General features: G+C 38.6%; 5 protein-coding genes and 1 pseudogene across 6 annotated transcripts; 2 read left to right on the top strand and 4 right to left on the bottom strand.

Annotated features, from left to right (window-relative positions):
* Nucleotides 1-4,136: 4,136 nt before the first annotated feature.
* LOC103324877 (uncharacterized protein At4g18490) lies at nucleotides 4,137-10,325 on the bottom strand. Its single transcript, XM_089048046.1, is given in 18 exon segments — nucleotides 4,137-4,577; nucleotides 4,671-4,754; nucleotides 4,852-4,962; nucleotides 5,111-5,284; nucleotides 5,411-5,450; nucleotides 5,660-5,727; nucleotides 5,873-6,050; nucleotides 6,147-6,359; nucleotides 6,833-6,884; nucleotides 6,887-6,963; nucleotides 7,182-7,283; nucleotides 7,359-7,547; nucleotides 7,929-8,714; nucleotides 8,827-8,948; nucleotides 8,950-9,016; nucleotides 9,370-9,496; nucleotides 9,644-9,736; nucleotides 10,285-10,325. Coding segments are annotated over 16 exon segments (2,454 nt in total). The 5' UTR covers nucleotides 9,708-9,736; nucleotides 10,285-10,325; the 3' UTR covers nucleotides 4,137-4,577.
* Nucleotides 10,326-10,808: 483 nt separating this feature from the next.
* On the top strand, nucleotides 10,809-12,662 carry LOC103324862 (HXXXD-type acyl-transferase family protein). Its single transcript, XM_016792935.2, has 2 exons — nucleotides 10,809-11,683; nucleotides 11,963-12,662. The coding sequence occupies exons 1-2, from the start codon at nucleotides 10,869-10,871 to the stop codon at nucleotides 12,498-12,500; spliced, it is 1,353 nt and encodes a 450-aa protein (XP_016648421.2). The 5' UTR covers nucleotides 10,809-10,868; the 3' UTR covers nucleotides 12,501-12,662.
* A 350-nt stretch (nucleotides 12,663-13,012) lies between these two features.
* On the top strand, nucleotides 13,013-15,141 carry LOC103324861 (magnesium-chelatase subunit ChlI, chloroplastic). Its single transcript, XM_008226978.2, has 3 exons — nucleotides 13,013-13,230; nucleotides 13,443-13,555; nucleotides 13,868-15,141. Exons 1-3 carry the CDS (start codon nucleotides 13,128-13,130, stop codon nucleotides 14,918-14,920), a joined length of 1,269 nt encoding a protein of 422 aa, XP_008225200.1. The 5' UTR covers nucleotides 13,013-13,127; the 3' UTR covers nucleotides 14,921-15,141.
* Nucleotides 15,142-15,260: 119 nt separating this feature from the next.
* Nucleotides 15,261-16,381, bottom strand: LOC103324860 (nudix hydrolase 15, mitochondrial). The gene is made up of 3 exons (XM_008226977.2): nucleotides 16,221-16,381; nucleotides 15,975-16,117; nucleotides 15,261-15,799 (listed from the first exon to the last, which is right to left on the bottom strand). The coding sequence occupies exon 3, from the start codon at nucleotides 15,791-15,793 to the stop codon at nucleotides 15,461-15,463; it is 333 nt and encodes a 110-aa protein (XP_008225199.2). The 5' UTR covers nucleotides 15,794-15,799; nucleotides 15,975-16,117; nucleotides 16,221-16,381; the 3' UTR covers nucleotides 15,261-15,460.
* A 1,761-nt stretch (nucleotides 16,382-18,142) lies between these two features.
* Nucleotides 18,143-19,478, bottom strand: LOC103324859 (nudix hydrolase 15, mitochondrial-like; annotated as a pseudogene). The gene is made up of 3 exons (XR_016124985.1): nucleotides 19,125-19,478; nucleotides 18,896-19,037; nucleotides 18,143-18,541 (listed from the first exon to the last, which is right to left on the bottom strand). The product of XR_016124985.1 is annotated as a nudix hydrolase 15, mitochondrial-like (transcript).
* Nucleotides 19,479-20,350: 872 nt separating this feature from the next.
* On the bottom strand, nucleotides 20,351-22,169 carry LOC103324858 (nudix hydrolase 15, mitochondrial). The gene is made up of 4 exons (XM_008226974.3): nucleotides 21,728-22,169; nucleotides 21,489-21,631; nucleotides 20,747-20,866; nucleotides 20,351-20,652 (listed from the first exon to the last, which is right to left on the bottom strand). Exons 1-4 carry the CDS (start codon nucleotides 22,071-22,073, stop codon nucleotides 20,428-20,430), a joined length of 834 nt encoding a protein of 277 aa, XP_008225196.2. The 5' UTR covers nucleotides 22,074-22,169; the 3' UTR covers nucleotides 20,351-20,427.
* Between the last annotated feature and the right edge of the window lie 823 nt (nucleotides 22,170-22,992).

Below are 22,992 nucleotides of genomic sequence, written 5' to 3'. Positions count from 1 at the left end.
GCCCTTTTGGGAGAAGCTCAAATCAGTCAGTGATGGGGTCATTGGGCTTTCTATAACTCAATATTTTGATTACCAAAAACAAACTTGATATATATGGTGGGCATAAGCCCAACAAATTAAAACACTCAACGGAATTTGCAGAGTTCACATAGAATGGAGGAGCAGAGGTAACAACTTATTATTTTTTCAATGTTAGTGGGTGACAGCTGTCGAGAGGTCGTTGGGTGGGAATACTTAGCTGGATTGCTCACTCTGACGTTCCCGTGCCGTGCAGGGAAGTTTTTCTCGGCACAAAGGCCACAAGAGTGTTTTCTGGAGCTCTACACTAGATCGAACGGCTATTAAGAAACCTCTCATTATAACCTCTATGTTCCTGCCCTTACCCAAATTAAGAAGAGAGAATTACGAGATAGAAATTTTAAGTTGAGGGTCATACTGGATTTTGTCAACCTCTAGAAACCACTTGCTTCCCTGAACGCTTTCAAGTTGGAGCAACACCTACCTACATATATGCTGCAATTAACTAGTTTCCTTCTTTCCAAAATTGGATTGAATTGGCCCAATCCTTGCAGATGGAAAGAAAAGAAAACCCATAGTTAGGGAAGGTGATTGGAATATTGTTTACCCAATTAAGCTTAAGGTAGGGTTAAAGTATGAAGGTTGTGGTATTTATAGATTTTCTTAGTCCTCCTAATTTGGTATTATTTTTAGTGCTTGAAGTTGTTGTCTTACGTGGAGTGAGTGGGTTGTTTGTGTAGTTGGCCTCATGCGCTCATCTAAGATTGCCATTACGAGAAAAAAAAAAAAAAAAGAATAGCAAGGCAATAAAGTTATTGAGAAGTTTTAATTTTGGCCTAATCTTTTCTTTTGTATGCCTACCAATTAAACTCGTTTCGAATCCCTAAACCAAAATGGGGGATCAATCTACGAGAGGTTGGATAATGATTATAACCCAAAAAGCTTGATTACTTTCAATTAAATTTTTTCAATCGTCTAATATGTTATGTTGTTAAAATTGTAAATAGAATCAACAGTTATTAGAATTATATTTGAATGTGTACAATCTTCAATTGACAATTTAACATACATACTGTAAAGCCGATGAAGGTTTAATTAGTGGATTACTTATTTTGAAGTCTAGCTTATAATGCTAGTGTTAGTGTGCGCTTACCATGCAGGCGTGCTAGCAATGAAATTTGGCATTTTGCTCGCACTGATGGTTCTGAAAAGGTTAAAATATTAGCTTCACCAGTGTCTGTGTCTCAAAACTTTGGCAACTTCCCTAATTTTTAAGTTTCCATTAACTTTAACCCGCACTTAATTTGGGCATAAGGTTCACAGAATTTGGGCTTAAACTCAACGGGGAATTTGGTTGTTTTGAGTAGTTGACTTCAGTTCGGTTCTGTTTCTTCATTCACATTGGTTTTTTATTTGGCGATTGCTGCCATTTGCCTACATAAGATGATTAAGAGGTAAGATGGCCTCGAGTTGAGAATAAGTGAGAGCCAAAGATGAACAAAACTTCAAGGGTTCTGAATCAAAATAATGGGAAACGTGAGGCTCAAGCAGCAAAATCCAATATAATATTTCATGTTTTTCTTACGTTGTGTGACTTCTATAACTTATATACATACAAATGGATATCTCATTGATTTCCATTTAACAACGTTGTCCTTTTATCAAACGACAAAAAAAAAAAAATAGAAGCATCGTTTGTGGGCTTCAGTTTTAGTGCATGGTGTTGTGATTCTCAGTGGTGTGTGGTTATACTAAGCCTCGTGCACATAAACATTAAACTAGTCTTGTCAGGTGATTTTGGTTTGGCCATATAAAAGCTTGCTCCTCTTAATGCATTTCCTGTTTGTCATCATGTAGCATGATGGAGACTTAGTTTTGGTTTCTTCCTAGCTCCTCTTAATTCGTCTCCTTCTCCATGCCTCTGTCTTATGCATATACTTTGGACATAAGCTTTAAAAAGGAGCAGAAAGCATCTCAGCCACAAGTGTTCTAGTGTATTTATATATGGAAATGGAACTACTTATCATGGCTTCAAAGCTCAAACAGATGTGCTGCTTCTTTTTTGTTTTTGTGCTGTTATTATATAGTTCAAAAGTACAAAAGAGTGTTTGACTTTGTTAATTTAGCGATGATGGTTGCCTTTTCCCCACTTTGAAAAGCAGCCAAATTGAATATTGAAGGTGCTTCAAGCATAAACACAAATTAAAATGATTACACGAACAAGATAACATAAAGGGTACCTACTTCTACTCGCAATGCAAACTTCATATTGACTGAAAAAAGAGAGAGAAAAAAGAACAGATAAACCCTGTAAATGTTATTTTGTATAGCTTCTGTAAACTACAAGTTGAAGCTTTGTATGTGGATAATAGAAGAAGACTTTGATCATTGATCAAACCCTGATCATGGGTTTGACTTATTATGATCAGGGTTTGACTTATTATGATTGTGATGTGATGAGTTATTCCATAGAAATAATCCGAGTTGGAAAAAGCAAGATAAGATACCATTTGGAACTGAATACAGTTAGGACATATTTTCTTTAATCCTTAATCACTTGTAAATGGGCGTTAGCTTTCGTTTTCGGCTGCTAATTATAAAACTTAAAAGTGCATGTTTTGAGCCAATCAAATATCCTTGTAGTACTTTTCAACCTCATCATATATGAAACAGAAACATTCTGTTCTTCAGACTTCTTTCCCATCATATCATGATTTTCAGAAAGTGATACTTCTTTACTCTACTCCCTACCATTATATATATAATATACTTGAAAAAGGAACAACATTAAAAACAAACAAAGATGGATTATATATTATTCAGCTGCTGAGCCATCAGCAGTAGTACACTAATTTTTATTTCGAAAAAAGAAAAAGAACATGAGTTCTGCAGCACATGATACTTGTCTCTGCCATGATCGATGATCAACGATCGTAACAAGTTCCTCCAAGTTTCGACAGAGTTCAGATTTTCAGCAAATACACTAACACACCTTTCATTTATGCTAAGTTACTGGTAATTTACAACACTTTAGCTCTCTCGTTGAAGTTGTATACTCTACTGAACTTTGGAGTGATGCCGTGGATCAGGACCTCCCGGACTCATTCGCTTGGGTTTGTAATGAGTTTGGTTTGCTTCTTGTTTTTGCAACCAAACGTTGAGTAATTCCCTGGCCCTTCCAGCCAATGTGTGACCGGAACTGGTTAAGTTGTTCTTCTCCAATCTTGGATTAAGAGGGCGAGTTTCAGAAGTAGAAAATAAAAGCAGCAGCATTAGTGCAAACCAGACACAAAATCTCCACCTAATATACATTTTTCTCTAATGGTTTCTTTCACAAAAATGCTAGGCTTGTAGAGACTCCAATGCAAGAAGGTTTGATATATATAGAGCATCAAGGTGGTAATTAAATTTTTGTTATCATCAATAAATATTAAAAGTGGGTGGGACATAGTGGGGCCTCCAAAAAGCCGCATTGTGATTGTAAATTTGTAATGTTTGTTTTGTTGTGCTTTGTAATGGAGTTCTTGTACCTTGTGTTGTTTGTGCCCATCGGAAATAACTATTACCGACCATCATCTTTTCAAGTCTATCAGCCGCAGATAGAAAAAAATTTCATCTCTTTGTTTTAGGTCTTGAATCTCTCTGCTTTTGAGCTAGTGATCATTTGCCTTCGGCAGGTCGACCCTTTCTATAATGACAAGCTTCCAAAACCTTTTGGAAATCAAAGGAGATTGATAGGTTTGGGTTGCTTTCATAATCTTTCCCTTGGTCCGGCCGGTTTAGTCGGCTAAAAACTAAGACGTGTGGCCGCCGCCAGCCTAATTCAAATAAACAGAGTCCCCCCATGGTGCTTCTACGTGTTAAGCAAATTGCAATTCATAGATGCCCTTATCTATGAATCACCTGGGGATTTAATTAGAAGGAAAGCTATGATTTTCATATTGGTTTGAACAACACCACCTTCTCCTTTTATCATATATTATCTGCGCGGCTAACAAACTTCCAACCTCTGTTTCACTTTAATAAATTCAACAAATTACATACCTACTCGAGCCTGGACTCATTTGCCGGCCAACAGTGCCTTCATGCATTTATATAAAAAAATGAAGATGATCATGTTTTTAGGTATCACTTGTGTATATATCATTCAGAAACCAGAACATCATACGATCTTTAAGCGTAACTGTTCCGTGAGCATGCACACACATCCACACATGAAAGGTACAAGTTATATACACAATCGATTCTCTAACCTGTTTACATCCTGGTAAGAACAGATCCAAGGAAAAATATGAAAAGGATATGCTCAACTACATAGAACACAAACGAGGCTATTGACTAATCATTTACATCGCCGTCATCATTATTTTCATCCCCTATGATCTTAAGAGTCTGAAAATTGACATGCAAGTGGAAAGTTGCAAGTGCAAGTGCAACGCCTGATTCAACTATGAAGCATGACATTTGAGTTTTCAACAATGTTGGCATTGCTAGATTGCTTGGAGTATAAGGACCTTGAAGTCCGAACAAAAGCACGGAAGAGAAAGTGCAACATGATCCTGATATTCAAGTAACATAGTAAGTCGTCATTATTACCAAAGTTTTACATGCACAACTTTAAGTGCGTAAAAGAAAAATAAGGCAAAACAAACCTATATAACAACTGTCGGTGCTTTTGAACATGTCTGAAGCTCCTTGGACACCAGTTTTGAGGCGAATTTCTGAACTTTATGAATGTAGTCAATTATGAAGGAATATGCAACTTTATTTCTGTTAAAAAAATGGAAAACATGAATAATAACAAATTAACATCTAAGACAGTCTGAAGGATATCTTCGCTTCGTAGATGGGATGGTTAAGCATCAGCAGATTATTGTTGTTCACAACAGCTCTGATGAGCAGTTCTTTAGCTTCCTCGTGTTTCTTTTTCAGCATGTTACATATCTGCAAGGGGGAGGGAGAGGGAGACAGAGAGATATCATTATATTATGGCCCATGATGTATGTATAAATTTAACTGAATTCATTTTTAAGTGTTTGAATCTCTTAATTATAATGCACTGCCAATGTAAAAAAAGTAATAGTTTACTCACATCTTCAAGCTCCTTAGTGTATGCTTCAGCCTTTTCAACATTTCCATCATTTTCCATTATTGAATGAATTTCAAGCTCCATTGCATTTGAGCAAGGACTACCAAGCCCAGAGGTTGGATGGTCATCTAAAGTGCTCTTAGTCTTAGTCTCCAAATGACTCTCATGAATGTAAACCTAGCGAAAACACAAAGAATATTGTAGCAGGTAATTTATCCAATATCAGGCTTCCACCTATTTTACTTATATAAATTTAGCAGTCATTATGAATCATTAATTCTATAGAGTTTGTTGAGACGGAACCTGTTCTTGAACAACTCTTTTTGAAGGTTCTGTGACATTTCTGCAGGTGTTTTGGGATAAAGAATGTGGTATGTCAGCAGAATCCCAGTAAATCATTTTAGAATACATAAATAGTAATAGTGCTTTATGTGGTTATTTGGGATGACAAATGGTTTCTTTCTTGGTCTGAGGATGATAAATGTGAGAGGCTGGAAAAAAAAATCAGTATATTAAGTTAAGCGCATATCTACTAGACTAGTACAAGAGTACCTGATTTCGCTTGGTGACTGAGAGAGGCGTTTTAGAGGCTTTAAAGATGCTAAACCTGAATCTGATCCCTGAAAAAAAGCTTCGTGTAAGAAATTGGGAAAATGCAATAAAGTTTTCATAAAGCTTTTGGACAGAATAGACCAAAGCTACAAATAGAATGTCATAGTCATGATATCATTTTGAAGAGAACTTCAGGAGTTAAATGGATAAGACCTCAAATGTTTTTCGCTTCAAGGAAAGGTTTGTTGGCATTTGTTTCTCACTGCGATCAACAATCTGGGCAGTCTTCAATTCCACATTGCCTTGTACTTCCATGTGTTTCTCTGAACTCAGTGATTTTACTTCTTTTTGAGATGCAGCATTAAATGAAACTTTATTGCCACCAATATTCCTACATTTAGAAATATCAAAACATTCAAAATGACAATCAAAACATTTCTGCAAAGGAAAGAACTGAAGAAGAGGAATAATTACACCTGCATCATACTTTGAAATGTTCAAGGTAGAAAGTTCAGTTTTCTTCTTGGCAGGTTTATCAGTAAAAAGTTTATTCCCTTCAGCTGTAATGATCTTAGTGTTCCTCATAGACTCCAGGCTCGACAGCATGAATTTTGAATTGACACATGTCTGAGTACTAGGTTTACTTGTCTTCTCACTTGAGCTGGAAGGACTAGCCTGACTGGAAGAAATTTCCACATGCCTAGAAAAACTTATACTGGCAATCAGAAATTTCACTAGAAGGTCATGTGGACCATAAATAATGGTGCAGAACAGTATATAAAATAGGTTTCCATGTGCCTGAGAAATGAGCACAATTAAATATGTGAATGATAACGTCAGTCAAAGTGCCATTCTTCAAGGCAAGAAATGCAAAAAAAAAAAAAAAAAAATCTCACAAAATCTGGCAGTTTGATGTCATCTGAAATAAATTTATTTAACATAACGAAGATTGAAATATTGAAGGAATACCACAATAATGGGAAACATAGACAATCCATATTATTAAACATTCTAAAAAAGTGAAGACTTGGTTGGGTACATTGGTGAACAATTAAATTTAAATCTATCAAAGAAGAGATCATAGTGAAAACCCTGCATATAGAAAAGTCGAACTTCAAACAGTCAAAGTAAATTTTAAGATAGAACAAGGTCATTTAGAGATGTGTTACCTACCTGAGATCATTAAGACTTTTTCTCTGTCCAGTTCCTAGGACAGGTTCCCTTTTGTTACTTCTTTATTACACAAGAGTGAATTCCCAACCAGTTTCCCCTTATTTGGTACACCAGCAGAATTGAAGTCCTCCCTGTCAATGATTACAAGGGACACTTCTATTTAACATTAACAACAGCTTTATTGTATTTTCTATTTAATAAAATGATGTCATCCAATTTTGAGTGATTCAATTCAAAGCTTCTAGAATTTATTTATTTTTAAAAAAACAAAAAAGAAAAGAAAAGAAGATTATGGGAAGATTCTACCTCGTGTCCTATACTGATATTACTGAATGTTAGCATTCTTTACCTTCCAGGTATTACATGTTTGACTTGGGTTTCTCTATCAACTATTATAGGAGCAGCGAGCAATTTGCTTCCAATTTGTGCATCATTAGCAATACTACCCACCCTGTTGAAGATTATATGAAACAGTTTATAAACTTAAATGCCAACTATGCAATTGTTATGGAACGCTATGACTCACCCTTGCTCAATTGCAGGATGTAGATGCATGCTACCAATTCTTTTGATTCCAGACGAGAGAGATTTTGCTCCTTTTAATGATGGCTGACACAATTGAGATCCAGCTTCCTCCAATCTCTTAGAAACATTTGAGTGGAAGTGTCCAGTTTTTATTTCATTTGTCAGTGTAACTTCATCAACTGCAGATTCACTGTCAAGCAAAGAGGGGAAAAGATAAATAACACTTTGATACTGAAGCTCACATGTTTGCTCCCCTATCAGAGCTATCTACTCAATTCAAGAACATACATGCTAAACAGAGTATACATTCTGTTCATCATAAGCATTTTAATGATAATTAGACCACGACACATGCATCAACTCATACATTAAATGGTTCTAGTCATTCTTTATAGTTTTAATAACAGATGCACCTGAATGTTTTCTGATTATTGTCAGTTTCTATATTCAAAACCATCTTGATTATGACATCAGTTTCTAGTTCTTATAGTTCAAAATTAAGTCATGGACTGAAGGATGGAATCAAATAGACAAAGTTAGCAGCTAAGAAGATGTTCACAGATTTCCTGACCTGCCCTGCATGGATAAGGGAAGCTTTCCAGTTGAATTTTGGTCTTCCTTCATACTTTTGATGTTATGTGGTGTCTCCTTTGAGACCAATGTATTGGAATTGTCTTCAAGATCTGAATCATCTATAGCTGGTTCAAAGTTTTCTGTCAAGACATCACTGCCTGACTTGCTCCTACCACTGTTATTACTCCACGAACCAGTGATATTCATTGGAGATAAATCCTTCAAAGGCGAGTCTTCATGATCAGGACCGTCTCTTGTTGGCATTTTCTCATTAACATCCTCTTTTCCACTTGAAAAGGTATTTACGTTTGTGATATGAGAATAGTCTTCATTTTTTCCTTCAAAAACAGTATCTCCATTTGAATCAACTCCTCCTACAAGTTGATGAGGCAAATCATGTGTTGCCTGATTAGCACATGGTTCAGTTGGCATTGCCTTCTCAGATAAATGAATTTCTTGATCTGATTCTTCTACTCTCTTAGTCATTACTTTTTCAGGAGACGTTGGACTATATGGCAGTTCCAGATTTTCTGAGGTCTCAGATTTTGATGCACAATCATCATTCATAGAATTACCGTTGCCTGAAACAAGTAATGTAGCATCAACCTTTGAAGTGGCCACTCTCTCAGAATCACCATCAAGTGTACTAATCTCTTCAGCCAGGTCAATTTTAGAGTTTTGAGACCCACTTCTATCAGAAACAACCTCTTTGCTGCTATCTCGATACTTATTAGAACTATTTTCACTTTTCTTTAAGCTTGAATCAAAATCGAAATTATCCAACCTACTTCCAAGAAAGAATGTCAGGCAACCAGTTGTAAAATTCAGAGTACAAGTACACTTGCATTGCCTATGTAATTCAAAATATCAGCACAACAAGAAGATACAGAGCTCACTCATTGAAATCAAAAGAGAATTTGAAACGGTCTTGTTTCCCTTGACGATTTCCTCTGGAAGGTTCTTCTTCAGATCTCTCTTTGGTTTTTGCAGCTTTCTTGGGCGGGCTTGAGAAATCAAGGGTCTGGCATGTCCATTTTGAAAGATGATAACTTGTTAAAGTCACCATCTAGATTGAAATCCATATCCCTGAACAGGATAGGGGAAAAAGAGCTTTATAAATGGCCTGGAATTTGTAGACTCACACTGACTTACATATATTGGTGCTATATCTGTACAACTGGAATAAGCATTTCTGGAATGATTTGATTCCTTTGAATCCCAAATTCTATCCTCCTTTTCAAAACAATTTTTCGCACATTACACAAATACCAGATACACCAACTAAACACATAATGCTAGCCAATTTACCCATGATAGCACACAGAAGTGATAAAAAGTAACTGTCACGCAAATATTTAAGAACTAAATAAAGGAGCCGGTTAAATATTTAGCAAAGATGGTTCTATAATTTGGTAGCGAACTTTTTTGGCAATACTTACAGCTTCTCAAAATCAAACACTTTCTTCTTGCCTTTGGAAACCGTATCAAAGCTAAAATCCATTCCATCATCTTCCATTACTGACATTGATTTCCAGGAGCTGAGAAATTCATTACCAATTTCCTCATCTGTTATAAAAGGAACACACAATTTTATTACATTGTTCAAGTCAAATAAAAAATTCCAAGCTGAAAACTCTTACTTCGACATTCTTGTGGCATCTGATCTGATGACTTATACAGCAAAGATAAAGATAAGGGGAACCAAGAGAATACCTAGAAGTGAACTTTTTTCTTTTGGATTAACAGAGGAAGATGTCGCCTTCTTTGATTCTGCCATATGAAAAGTCTTGTAGATCTTATTATACTCTGCAAACAGACAGTAACTGTCAACATTACAAATTTCAGTCCTTGTCCACATTACAAACTTTTCATGCGACCCAACCAAATTTGTTAAAATAACAATTATAAGATAAGAAAAAGAAAACTATGAACCTCAGTTTACAAGAACTTATACTTATCAGTATAGCACATATCAAAGCTAATAAAGACAGAATTAAATCTGCCTCAAATTAGTGTAAGAAAATGTTAAATGCTGTACATTTTTCTTAAGCAGCGAAAACTTGATCATTAAGGGCAAAATCAAAACAATGACCGATGGAACCAACCAAAACATAAACTCTCCTCTAATTTGACTTTAAAAAACGGTTAGCCATAGGAACGAAAACATGAATTTTAGAGGTTAAAGGGAGAAATTGCAGACTCAATCCTACGATCTAAAGCAAGCTCAACAAACAAGGGAATTGATAAATTCTACTTTCCAGGAAAAGAATTGATCAAGAAATGCGCGAAAGGAACAGCTCGTGAATCCAAAAGCCTATAAGAAACGAGCGCACGATCGGGAATTGAGAACTCACAGATTTCAAAGTCGTATGAGAGAGCGAGAGAGATGAGAGAGCGAGAGAGATTGCAGAGGTGCGAGCGAGTTGTGAGAGAGCTCGTCGCTTGGTACGGTGGTCTGAGGCACACTGTGTATTTGAATATTATTTATAGATTTCCAAGTTTGAAGAGGCGGGGAGAGGACGTTAATGACAGATTAGCGCGCTCTTTCAACTCTTTCAACAAGTGTTGGATCAGCCCATTGGGCCCAACTAAAAGGGCTTCAAGGATTTCGGCCCAATTAAAAGGGCCATACAATAAGTCAGGGAATTGGGACCCCCAGCTCAACTTTGGCGGGGTTGCTGGGAATGGAAGTCTCTTTTTTTGTTTTTTTGTTTTATTATTGTTATTATTTTTTTATTGGTCTCTGGTTGGAAAGTCTTCACTCAGAAAAGGCATGCAATAATGCATGAGGCCATGTGGCGGTGCTGCATGCTCCACGTCGCTCCACACTGTTATCAAAGTCTTCACTCAGTCCCTATTATAAAGCTCCAAACTGTACCACAAAAGAACGAAGAATCCAAAGCATCATCCAACCAACTACCAAACTAAGTGACGAAAAATGCACGTTAAAATCATAGAAACCGCTCTCATCGTTCCATCTACACCCCCATTTAACGGGGATCACGTCCTCTCTCTCTCCCACCTCGACAACGACCCCAACCTCCGCGTCAGCTTCCGTTATGTCCGCGCCTACCACAACACCAACCCATCCGCTCCCTCCTCCAACCCCCGCCACGTCATCTCCGCAGCCCTCTCCGCAGCTCTCGTCCATTACTACCCTCTCGCCTCCACTCTCCGCCGCCGCCCCGACCACCGCTTGGAGCTCTTCTGCTCCAACGGCCAAGGCGTCCCCCTTATTTTTGCCTCTTCGGACGCCACTCTCGACTCCGTCAGCTACCTCGATGACCCAGCTGCGGATTTCGTCGAACAGTTGGTGCCCGATCCGAACCTCGACGAGGCCATGGTCGACCCGTGCGTGCTGCAAGTCACGGTGTTCGAGTGCGGCGGGTTCACCCTCGGAGCCGCCATTAACCACGCGCTGTGCGACGGAATGGGCGCCACCCAGTTTTTCAATGCCGTGGCTGAGTTGGCTCGCGGGGCGACCCGGGTGTCGGTTGAGCCCGTATGGGACCGGGCGGGCTTGCTAGGACCCAGAGACCCTCCCCGAATTGGGGCACCGGTACTGCATGAGTGCTTGAGTTTGGAGAGGGGGTTCTCACCGTACGGACAGGCAAAGATGGTGGGCCCGGTTGCGAGGGAGTGCTTTCATGTGAGGGACGAGTCTCTGGAGCGATTCAAGAGCGAGCTGTTGGAGCAGTCCGGGCTGAGCTTCACCACTTTTGAAGCTTTAGGCGCTTTTATATGGCGCGCCAAGTAAGTTGCTGTTAATAAAATAAAATTCTTTGCGCCATTCTTTAATTCTTTAATTCTTTAATTTTAATTCTAATTTTTAATAAAATTGAACATTTAAGCAAGGTAGGATTAGACCTCCAATTCAGGTTTTGAGTTGATAAAAAATTTGATTGCGATTATGAATACTATTATTTGAGCCGTCATGTTTTGAAGTTATAAACAATTGTCACAACGTCAAAAACTTATTTGCAAAATTGAAATTTACTCTGTTTTTGTTGTTGAAATGATGGGATGAAACAGGATTAAAGCCTTGAAGCTTCCAAGTAATGAGAAGGTAACATTTGCATACTCAATCAACGTACGAAAACTAGTGAGCCCTCCATTACCAGCTGGGCATTGGGGCAACGGATGCGTTGCAATGTACGTGAAGCTGAGCGCCGAAGACTTAACAGAGAAACCCATTTGGGCAGTGGCCGAGCAGATTAAGAAGAGCAAAAGCAACACCACCGATGAGTACGTGCGGTCCTTCATTGATTTTCAGCAGCTTCATTACGAGGAAGGGATCACGGCAGGGAAAGAGGTGAGTGGGTTCACAGATTGGAGGCACCTGCGCCATTCCACAGTTGATTTTGGCTGGGGAGGTCCTGTGACCGTTTTGCCCCTCTCAAGGAACTTGCTTGGCAGCGTTGAGCCTTGCTTTTTCTTGCCTCCTTCTTCGTCTGCGAGAGAAGGGAAGAAAGATGGATTCAGGGTTTTGGTGAATCTGAGGCAGAGTGCTATGTCTGCTTTTAGAGAGGAGATGGAGAAGTTTAGCTGCCATGAATTTGGATTGCCTTGATGTTTTGCAAGACCACATTACTTGTATGTATAAGTATAATAATGGAATGTAATTTGGTTTCCCCTTTTATTTTGTCATGAGAAAGCGGAAGAATTAGTTTGATCCAAAACTTTTGTCACTTGAAGTGATATATTAATGCTAGTGACACGAAATTGCACCAAATTTAGGAGAGAAGCTCCCGTTCAAGTGCAACGTGTTGTATACAAATTCGGAGGAGAGATAAAGACAGTGCAAATTATTTCTCAAATGTGGATTCAATTTGTCACATCACCTCAAAATTTGTCAAATGGAAGAGCTTTCCAAAATTTTAAAAAAATTACTTATCACTCCAAATGAGCGACGTCAAACAGCATTTAGAGCTATCATTACTTTCTTTTAAATTTTTTAAGAAATTTTTTAAAAATTAATTAATAATAAAATGTATTAATAGCCACCACTTTTTTCTCTTCTTCTTTTTGGTATACGACAAAGCAGAGCAAGTAACATACAATACAAGATACGACTGAAAATCTATCCACTTATCCTCAGCCTCACAAACCAATAGGAAGTTAGAAACCATGTCAAGCTCTCAAGCTCAAGAAATATACTCACACTCGAACACAGACCGCTTTCCATAAACACTTTTACATGGCATCCATACTCGGAAGCTGCTCAACGGCAGCCTTGGCCTCTCGACCTCTCTCATCTCGCACTTCCAGGGCTTCAATTCCCTCCCTCTCTTTAACCCCAGGTACATTTCCCACTAGATAAAAGAAAAACCCACTTCTTTTTCCGGCAACAGAACCAAGATTGAGGCTTGTTTTCTGTAATTTGGTTGAAGATATGAAAAACCCAGTTCATATTTGGTGTTTGTTTGTGTTTTAAAGGGATATAAGATGTGGGTTTAGCTGGCTGGCTAGTGGATTGTTATTACTGTGAATGACTTTGATTTTTGCATTGCAGGGAAGAGTTATGGGAAGAAGTTTTATGGAGGGATTGGGATTCATGGAAAGAAGAGGCCTCAATTTCATGTGGCAGTGACCAATGTTGCCACTGAAATCAGCCCTGCTGAGCAGGTCTGAACCCTTTTTATCTAATTGTCTTCCCTTACTCTATTTGACAACAAATTTTGATTAAAAAATTTCATTGTTAATATTAGTGGCTGAAGTGCATAGGTTATAGTTAAATTTGGATGTTGAAATTTTCTGTAATGGGAGAAAGATTTTGTTGAACCCAAAATTTCTTTCCTTAACTGAGTAAATAATCAAAGATAAGTTTCAATTTCAAGAAAAAGTTTTGAAGTTTATTTTTGGGAATTCACTTGCTATATAAAGATTAGGTTGTTCAATATACGTGTGATTAATTCTGGTCAGCCTGATCATATTCAGGCACAGAGGGCTGCTGCTAAGGAAAACCAGAGGCCAGTATATCCATTCGCTGCTATAGTGGGGCAAGATGAGATGAAACTGTGCCTTCTGCTGAATGTGATTGATCCCAAGATTGGGGGTGTCATGATCATGGGGGATAGGGGAACTGGAAAATCCACAACTGTTAGGTCCTTGGTTGACTTGCTCCCTGAAATCAAGGTAGTTTATGGTGACCCTTACAATTCGGATCCTGAAGATCCAGAGTCCATGGGAGCAGAAGTTAGAGAGAGCATTGTGAAAGGGGAGCAACTTCCTGTCACCATGACTAAGATCAACATGGTTGATTTACCCTTGGGTGCTACAGAAGATAGAGTCTGTGGGACAATTGATATTGAGAAAGCTCTAACTGAGGGTGTCAAGGCATTTGAGCCTGGCCTTCTTGCAAAGGCTAACAGAGGAATTCTTTATGTGGATGAAGTTAATCTCTTGGATGATCATTTAGTGGATGTTTTATTGGATTCTGCTGCCTCTGGATGGAACACAGTGGAGAGAGAGGGTATTTCAATTTCACATCCTGCCCGATTTATTTTGATTGGCTCTGGCAATCCAGAAGAAGGGGAGCTGAGGCCACAGTTGCTTGACCGTTTTGGTATGCATGCACAAGTTGGGACTGTAAGGGATGCAGAGCTCAGAGTGAAGATTGTGGAGGAGAGAGCTCGGTTTGACAAAAACCCCAAAGAATTTAGGGGTTCTTACCAAGCTGAGCAAGAAAAGCTTCAACAACAAATTGGCTCAGCTAGAAGTTACCTTCCATCTGTTCAGATTGATCAGGATCTCAAGGTGAAAATCTCTAAGGTTTGTGCAGAGTTGAATGTCGATGGATTAAGAGGAGACATAGTGACTAACAGGGCTGCAAAAGCTTTGGCTGCTCTAAAGGGAAGAGATAAGGTGACTCCAGAGGATATTGCTACCGTCATCCCTAACTGCTTAAGACATCGTCTTCGGAAGGATCCTTTAGAGTCAATTGACTCAGGTTTACTTGTCATTGAGAAATTCTACGAGGTGTTTAGCTGAAGGAGGTACTGAAAGTGTTCTTTTATTTTTTGTTGTAAGATTGTTGTTTTGTTTGTTTTTTTTTTTCTGGGCTATTAATCCCATACTGCTTTTACATGGGAACATTGGCCATCTATATGTTCTGACCACTATGTTATATAACTAAAAAGCTTTATGGTCTATAATTTTGCGAAGCTTGAAGCTCGGTTGAACTATCTATATGGATCCAATTTCGTTGCCAATGGTTTCTCCCAATTTATTGATTGAAATGTGCTGTTATCTTGAGTACAATAAATTCTTGCTTTGAGGGTGACACTGATCTTTGGGTCCATGGCATGGCAATATTTCCAAGACTAAGAACTATGCATAAACTTGATCATTACTTTGTCATTATAACATGTGAGAAAGTAGTGAAGAGTTATAGAGAAGGTTTTCGGTCTCTGCCGGAGATATGCATAGGAAAATCTCTTGACACTCTGCATTAACACTTTGAAGTCTAAGCTCAAAGTTGATAGATATTGACTCGAGCAATGCTGGTTGTGAGTACGATGAAATAAAAACCTATGGCATGGCGGTGTTCTGAGCAACATCACTCCAAAATTTCGGCCTTTGCTCGGAAAATGGTGGCTGCCTTTGGTAGACAATTGATGCCGTCCTTATCAGAATGCCAGCAGTTAAAGCCCAGATGACATACTCTTTACCATCTGCTTCATAGTTAAAATAATGTAACAGATACTTGGCTCCCATCCATTCTCTCTCCTCTGCTCTCCTATTCTCATCCTTGAGAAACATTTCTAAGGGAGCGTAGAACATTGCTTCCACTTCTGCAGCATTTGGAGCTGGACTAAATGCTTTTATGTCTGAAAGTAGGCCAATTACAGGAACCACAGCCATACCACGCTGCATATATGTAGCAAACACAAAGCTTACCATGAAAATTTGAAAATCTTTAATATGATCATTCAAGAAGCTCGCATTTAACGATGCATGATTTGTAATTTTTATTTATTTATTCAAATGCATCAATTGTAGATTTAAAAAACTAATTACAATTGTTAAAAAGTCATGAGCTAACCTTGGTTACAATGGGTTGAAGAACGGTGATAACGTTGACTAGGGAAGGGTCCAAGCCGATCTCCTCCTTGGCCTCCCGAAGGGCAGTGTCCACGTCATCAGCATCCCCTTCCTCTCTTTTCCCGCCGGGGAGCGCAACATCGCCTGCAAGTTTGCAACCAAACACACCCTATCTCTAATTAGTCTTTACAATGCTTATACTGGTAGGTGGGTAGGTGAGGCCGATCATGACCATTTGACCACTCACCGGGGTTAGAAGAGAGAGTTGAGGCTCGCTTTGTGAGAATGACGTGCAGATCGCCATCTTCCCCTTTGAACAAACACACCAGAACCGCTGCTCGTTTGCTCGAACCGGCGGCGGTGCTGGCAGGAGCTGCTGGACCCGGTTTCACTGCTCGGCAATAAAATGTTGTGCTAAGGCTTGGAGCCTTTGTTCAACGCTGCCTGAATCCATTACTTTCTATGTTTTCTCTTTCTAAGACAAAAACAACGTGGGGCTATGTATAGCACTTGGCTTCGCTTCCCAACTACTTATGGCAGGCACCAACCCTATTTTTATTTGGGAAATTTGCATAATTATCACCTAGACTTGACCATTATGGGTGCATGCTTTTACCACCAATTAAAAGAATTTAATTATTTACCACCTAAACTTCACTTTTATAGTGTGTTTACTAATCAGGAATTGGAATTCTTATCAGGAATTGAATTCCGCTATGGAGAATTCCTACGTTTACTTCACATTAAGGAATTGAAAAGTAAATGGGCCCACATAAAATTAGGAATTTAATTCCCGATTTTGGAGGAATTCAATTCCAAAATGAGAGATAGTATTCTAATTCCTGGATAATTCACCCATTAGGAATTCATCTTTTTTACCTATTATATCCTCACACAATTTTCAAAATTCCAAATATGCCATCTACTTTAACTAAAAAATGTGAACATTTTAGTAAATAATACCACTCCTACCCCAATTCCATATGGTTTAGTAAACAACTTTAATAGGAATTCGGAATCTAACTCCCCTCAATCCATATGGTTTAGTAAACAACTTTATTAGGAATTCGGAATCTAATTCTCCTCAATTCAATTCTTCTTAATCCAATTACGGATTAGTAAACATGTCATTAGTGCTATTCTAACACTTCCATTCAGCTTCTGTTAAAGTTTATGTAAAATATGGGATTGTTATTTATTTTCTTGACATTTAATATCTATTTAAAAATTAAATAAATAAAAAAAATTCCTAAAAGAATGAAAAATTGAAAACAAATTTAACAATTGGTTCATCGCTTATCTACCCCTCCACCCACGACATCATCACCTTTGGTTCATCCCTACCCTAACTGCTTAAAACATTCGGAAGCTCTTACGAAATTCTACGAGGTGTTTAGCTGAAGGAGATACGAGAGTGTCCTAATTTTTGTTGGCAAGATTGTTGTTTTGTTTAATTTTTATTTTCTCGGCTATTGATCCCATACTGCTTTTATACGGGAACATTTACACTAAAAGCTCTATGGTCTATTGTTGGAGCATAAAAGTTCGGGACCATCTTCAATTGCCAACAATGGCGGGTACTTGCAAGAAAACATTCGGGCGCTCAAGTCAGTAGATGTATAATCGCAAGAAGAGTTAGAGTAAATTTGTATCCCCTCCCTGGATGCCGGATTAATTGGCCTTTTATAAGCAGTGGAGTCTTGGGCTCCAAGTTCCATGGTCTCTCCATGATCCACAATCACTCCATCATGGGCATGGTAGTGGGTGATATTGTGGGCTTTGCCATGTGATATGAAACATGCTAGCTTTTTATCATGGGCATATGACATGTTTGTCTTGGTAGGCTATGGTCAAATCCCACTAATCTCATGATTTTACTCATGTGTGATCCTGGATAGACAATCAAACATATTGCTTAATTGTATCTCCACTTCACCAAGTTTAAGGTGCTAGTGGATTGATTTCTTGGGGAGTAATTTTCGCTCCCACACAATTTTGAAGAAGCTTGAAGCTCGGTTGAACTATCATATATGGATGCAATTTCGTTGCCTATGGATTCTCCTAATTATTTTGATTGAAATATGCAGTTATCTTGTGTCTAATAGATTGTTGCTTTATGTGTTGCACTGATCTTTGGGTTCATGGCATGGCAATATTTGCGAAGACTAATACTATGAACTATGCACAAATTGGATCATTGTCTAAGCTCAAAGTTGATACATATTGACTCATAGCAATGCCGGTCGACATAAAAACCTAATTCCAGGATTTCGGCCTCTGTTCGAGAAATGCCGGCTGCCTTTGGTACACAATTGAAGCAACCCTTATCAGAATGCCAGCAGTGAAAGCCCAGATGACATACTCTTTACCATCTGCTTCATAGTTAAAGTAATGTAACAGATACTTGTGTCCCATCCATTTGTTCTCCTCTGCTCTTCTGTTCTCATCCTTGAGAAACATTTCTAAGGGAGCATAAAAAATTGTTTCAACTTCTGCAGCATTTGGAGCTGGACTAAATGCTTTTATGTCTGAAAGTAGGCCAATTACAGGAACCACAATCATACCATTCTGCACATACATAGCAAACACAAAGCTAGCTTTACTTCCCAAAGAGAGAGAAGAAAAATACAACTAAAAGAGTTTCTATTTTCACAATCTGTCAACCACCAAGAAAAATTGAAAATCTTAAATATTTTTTCACTGTATTTTTGGTGCAATGCAAATAGAAGCTCCCATTTAAAGATGCATAAGTTGTAATTTCTTTTATTAATTTTTTTTTTCAATTTCTTTTATAATTTATTTTTTGTTCAATGCATGCATACAGTAATGGTAGATTAAAATAATAACTAGTTACAGTTATCAAAAATTATATTTACGTACAGTAATGTACAATTGTACAGCTATGATGAGTTATGAGCTAACCTTGGTTAAACTGGGTTGAAAAACGGTGATAACCTGACTAGGGACGGGTCCAAGCCGATCTCCTCCTTGGCCTCCCGGAGGGCAGTGTCCACGTCATCAGCATCCCCTTCCTCTCTTTTCCCACCGGGGAGCGCAACGTCGCCTGCAACCAAACACACCCTATTTCATGCTTCTGCTGGTAGGTTGGTAGGTGAGGCTGATCATGATTCATGACCATTTGACCACTCACCAGGGTTAGAAGAGAGAGTTGAGGCTCGCTTTGTGAGAATGACGTGCAGGTCGCCCTCTTCCCCTTTAAACAAACACACCAGAACCGCCGCTCGTTGGCTCGAACAGGCGGTGCTGGCAGTAGCTGCTGGACCCGGTTTGACTGCTTTCTCGGCGATAAAATGTTGTGCTAAAGTGTGGAGCCTTCGTTCAACGCTGCCTGAATCCATTTACTTTTCTATGCTATCTCTTTCTGAAACGACGTGGGGTGGGGTATGTATAGCACTTTGCTTTCGCTTTTAAACATTTATCTTCAACAAATAATAATAAATAAATTAATAAATAACAGTGCATAAAAAGTTATTTGGAAGGATCTTTAAAATAAGGCCGAGGCGCAGCTGAACAATATTAAAAGCTCAAAATAGATAAAGGGCCCGTTCGTTTAAGTTTTCAGCACCCGTTTTCATTTTCAAAAAACAAAAACAAACCAAGAATCCGTTCGGTGGATAACTGAGAAGTTTTCATAAAATGCATCGGAAAAACAGAAAAAATGTGTTATTTGGAAGGATCCTTTAAAATAAGGCCGAGGCGCAGCTGAACAATATTAAAGTCTCAGCTCAAAGTTGATAGATGAGTAAGACGTTAAACCTATGGCTTGGTGTGGTGCCATCCAATCCAGAATTTTGGCCTCCGCTTGAAGCACCGGTTATCAGAACGCCAGCCGTTAAGGCCCCGACGACTGATTTCTCGAGTCTGAAATGTTGGGCTGAAGTTTGGAGTCTTTGCTCAACGCTGCATGCCACCAATTTTCTAGGTCCTCAGTCTCTCCGAGACAAATACGGTGGGAATAGCGTTTACCTTCCCTACTAGTAGGGTGGGTGTGGAGGCAGGAAACCGCACCAAAACGGTGAACTGGTCCTGCAAATTGGACTGCCGACTGTGCCAGAAAACCGGCCGACTGGATCAACGTTGGTTAAATTGGCCAACCTACCTACTACTGAAGGCTGGCACACAATAAAAGAAAATAATTTAACCTATTCCTTCACCACTACATTTGTTTTGTATATTATTGATCTTCTTGTAGAAAGGTATGTGCTTCAATCATAACTATAAGAAGAGTTCAGACTGATGAGGCTGAAAATTTGAGAATCATAAGGCCATTTCGCATCACCACAATATGAAAACAAAGTTTAGAGGGAAAGAAAAATGCCTGCCCTGACTTAAATGTTCCTATTATTGAACAGATAGTGCATATTGAGGTAAATATTATTGCAGGAAAGATGATCATTTCAAATACAACCCAATACAAATTTTGTTAAAAAAAATTACGGAATCGTGGTATTTATGTCTACAACTCTAGGAACCTTGTAAATGGGATTCTGCTCCACAAAAGGTGGTGAGCGTTTGTATACAATTGATGCAGCCCTAATCAAGATACCAGCAGTTAAGCCCCATATTATGTACTTCTTGTTCTTGGCTTCATAGTCAAAGAAATGAATCAGATACTTGTTTCCCATCCACTCCCTCTCCTCTGACCTCCGGTTTTCATCCTGAAGCAAATGTATACAAAATGATCCTCTAAAGAGAAATAACAGAAAATTGTATTGCTTTAACTCGGAGAGCAATGAAACTAAAGGCACAAACCTTGATGAACATTTCCAATGGAGCATCGAATACGGCTTCCACTTCAGCAGGATTTGGAGCAGCCTTGAATGCTTCCTTTTCATTGAGTATGCCAATAACGGGGACAACTCTCAGTAGGTGCTGCGCAGAAAGCCAATGGTAGCTAAATCAAGCTCCTCATATATCCAGAAAGCTTTTCCAAGTTGCAAACCTTACACCGAAATTTGCAGTGCCTCATATGAGGACAGGTCATAATGCCAATATGGTCATCCTGCTCTTCCTCTAGGCACCCTATCTTTGTAAGTCAATCCAAAGCATTTAACCAACAAATCACACTAACCACCCTGCTCTTCCCCTAGACTAACCTCCAAAATTTTCGAATACCTTCATCTTTGTATGTAAATTTTCGAATGCCAAAATTAAATAGCTGTCTCAGCTAGACAAATTCTTAGAGCTCCTCCAATCTACCAATGTAACTGCTCATTTTTCTGGAATTTAAGACCCTAAGCATTACATTCAAACTCATTTCAGTTGCAAACACAAAGTATAAGATATGTCGGGCCTTTCTTTCTAGTCTCAACTGAAGTTCCCAACTTTCAACTTCCACTATAGAGAAACTCAGGCATTAATTTGTAATTTCCCAAACAACAGAGTCTCAATTGTACAAATTTCAGTTCAATGAAGCGAAAATTCATAACAAATAATAACCACATAACAATAATGAAATTAACAATCGAACAATCAAAAATGAAAAACTTGATACCTTAGACAAGAACGGTTCGAGAACAGTAACAACATTGACAAGCGAAGGATCCAAACCAATCTCTTCTTTTGCCTCCCTTGTTGCCGTGTCCCCATCATCTTTGTCTCCCTCCTCTCTTTTCCCGCCTGGCAAAGCAACTTCACCTGCCAAAAAACAAAAAAAAAAAAAAAATGAACCCCAAAAACCAATCTTTCAGTTTTCTCAGGAACCAAACAAAGGGTACCCAAAACTCCACAAACCCGAGTGAGTGGACAGCTTTGATGACCTCTTAGTGAGAATGACACGCAGATCCCCAGCATCCCCTTCAAAGAGACAGAGCAAAACAGCGGCTCTCTTGGGTCTGAACCTTTCTGGGTCTTGTGCAACTGGGGTATTAGATTCAGCAAAACCCACCTGCGACACAACCTTGTGAGTAATTTCTTCGATTCTCTGCTCCTCAATATCATCGTCGGAGGAGAAAGGAGGTGGCTTGTAGAGACGGAGCTGTTGGGCCAAGGCCAAAAGTCTCTGTGACCCTACACAAGAATTGGCCGGCTCCATGAGTAGTGGAGGTGATGTTGATAGCCTTCTCAGGAGTGAGATCATGGGCTGTAGCTCTGCATAGTAAATAGTAGTAGAAGACAAGGACTAGTTATTGGGGTTTGTTGGTTGTTTCACTCAGCAAATTCAGCAATGGTCATGGAAACACTTGCACATTACGGTTGATTATTATTTACGGTTGAACCCTAAATTATTATTATTATTATTATTTATTTATTTAAGAAAATCGATATTATATTACTATTTTTTAAAGTACATTCAAAGATTCGAACCAAGATCAAGAGGACTTTTGTCCCCCCCCAAAAAAAAAAAAAAAGATCAAGAGGACTAGTCTAATATATTTATTATTTACATATGAGGCCCGAACATCGGACTAGCTAAATAGCTTACTCTCCTCTCACAAAATGACCAGAAGAACCCTTATCCCTCATAGAGCATCCTCTCCTCTATATTCCATAGTAATAGATAAAATAAAATTAAGAATTACAACCCTCAAAATACATGTTGCAATTCATTTTTAATAACACAGCTAATTCGGTTGATTTGTGGTATTTACGTAGTCGTTTTTGACAGTGCTTGCTTAGCAAAAAGAGTGAACAACGTTTAATTTTTCTTGTAATGTATTTTCTTGGAAATTTGTAGGATATTAATTATTTAATTTTGTCAAGTACATATTAATAAGTGGATTGGACGAGTAGGCTTTAAAGTGCAATAATATCAAGTGGGGTCGTGGCACATGTGACATGCCATTATATCGTCTTCTTAAGTTGTAAGACAGACAGAGTACCATGGTTACACAAGTTGTATTCTTTTTCTTTACAACGATTCTCTGCGCAGCTGCGCATGCTGTCCTCCTTTGGCACGGGAAGAAGGTATCAGTCCAACAAACAAACTGTTAACATTTTGTAGTTTGAAACCTCAGTTAGATCAAAAGAGCTTAATGACATGTTTACTATCCGTAATC

This window comes from Prunus mume, linkage group LG3 (genome assembly GCF_029339155.1).
Source record: "Prunus mume cultivar Tortuosa linkage group LG3, ASM2933915v1, whole genome shotgun sequence".
In the NCBI taxonomy this organism is placed as follows: Eukaryota; Viridiplantae; Streptophyta; class Magnoliopsida; order Rosales; family Rosaceae; genus Prunus; species Prunus mume.
The sequence above is the reverse complement of the archived record's forward strand: the minus strand, read 5'-3'. Positions and strand labels throughout refer to the sequence as shown.

What these genes read in the sequence shown, in the direction of transcription:
- LOC103324862 (XM_016792935.2), top strand. Translation starts at nt 10,869, where the DNA reads ATGCACGTTAAAATCATAGAAACCGCTCTCATCGTTCCATCTACACCC. An exon ending in GCTTTTATATGGCGCGCCAA is followed by an intron (nt 11,684 to 11,962) that starts GTAAGTTGCTGT and finishes GGGATGAAACAG; the next exon opens with GATTAAAGCCTTGAAGCTTC.
- LOC103324861 (XM_008226978.2), top strand. Translation starts at nt 13,128, where the DNA reads ATGGCATCCATACTCGGAAGCTGCTCAACGGCAGCCTTGGCCTCTCGA. An exon ending in CTCCCTCTCTTTAACCCCAG is followed by an intron (nt 13,231 to 13,442) that starts GTACATTTCCCA and finishes TTTGCATTGCAG; the next exon opens with GGAAGAGTTATGGGAAGAAG. An exon ending in AAATCAGCCCTGCTGAGCAG is followed by an intron (nt 13,556 to 13,867) that starts GTCTGAACCCTT and finishes GATCATATTCAG; the next exon opens with GCACAGAGGGCTGCTGCTAA.
- LOC103324860 (XM_008226977.2), bottom strand. Translation starts at nt 15,793, where the DNA reads ATGGCTGTGGTTCCTGTAATTGGCCTACTTTCAGACATAAAAGCATTT.
- LOC103324858 (XM_008226974.3), bottom strand. Translation starts at nt 22,073, where the DNA reads ATGATCTCACTCCTGAGAAGGCTATCAACATCACCTCCACTACTCATG. An exon ending in TCGAACCGTTCTTGTCTAAG is followed by an intron (nt 20,867 to 21,488) that starts GTATCAAGTTTT and finishes CTTTCTGCGCAG; the next exon opens with CACCTACTGAGAGTTGTCCC. An exon ending in CATTGGAAATGTTCATCAAG is followed by an intron (nt 20,653 to 20,746) that starts GTTTGTGCCTTT and finishes CATTTGCTTCAG; the next exon opens with GATGAAAACCGGAGGTCAGA.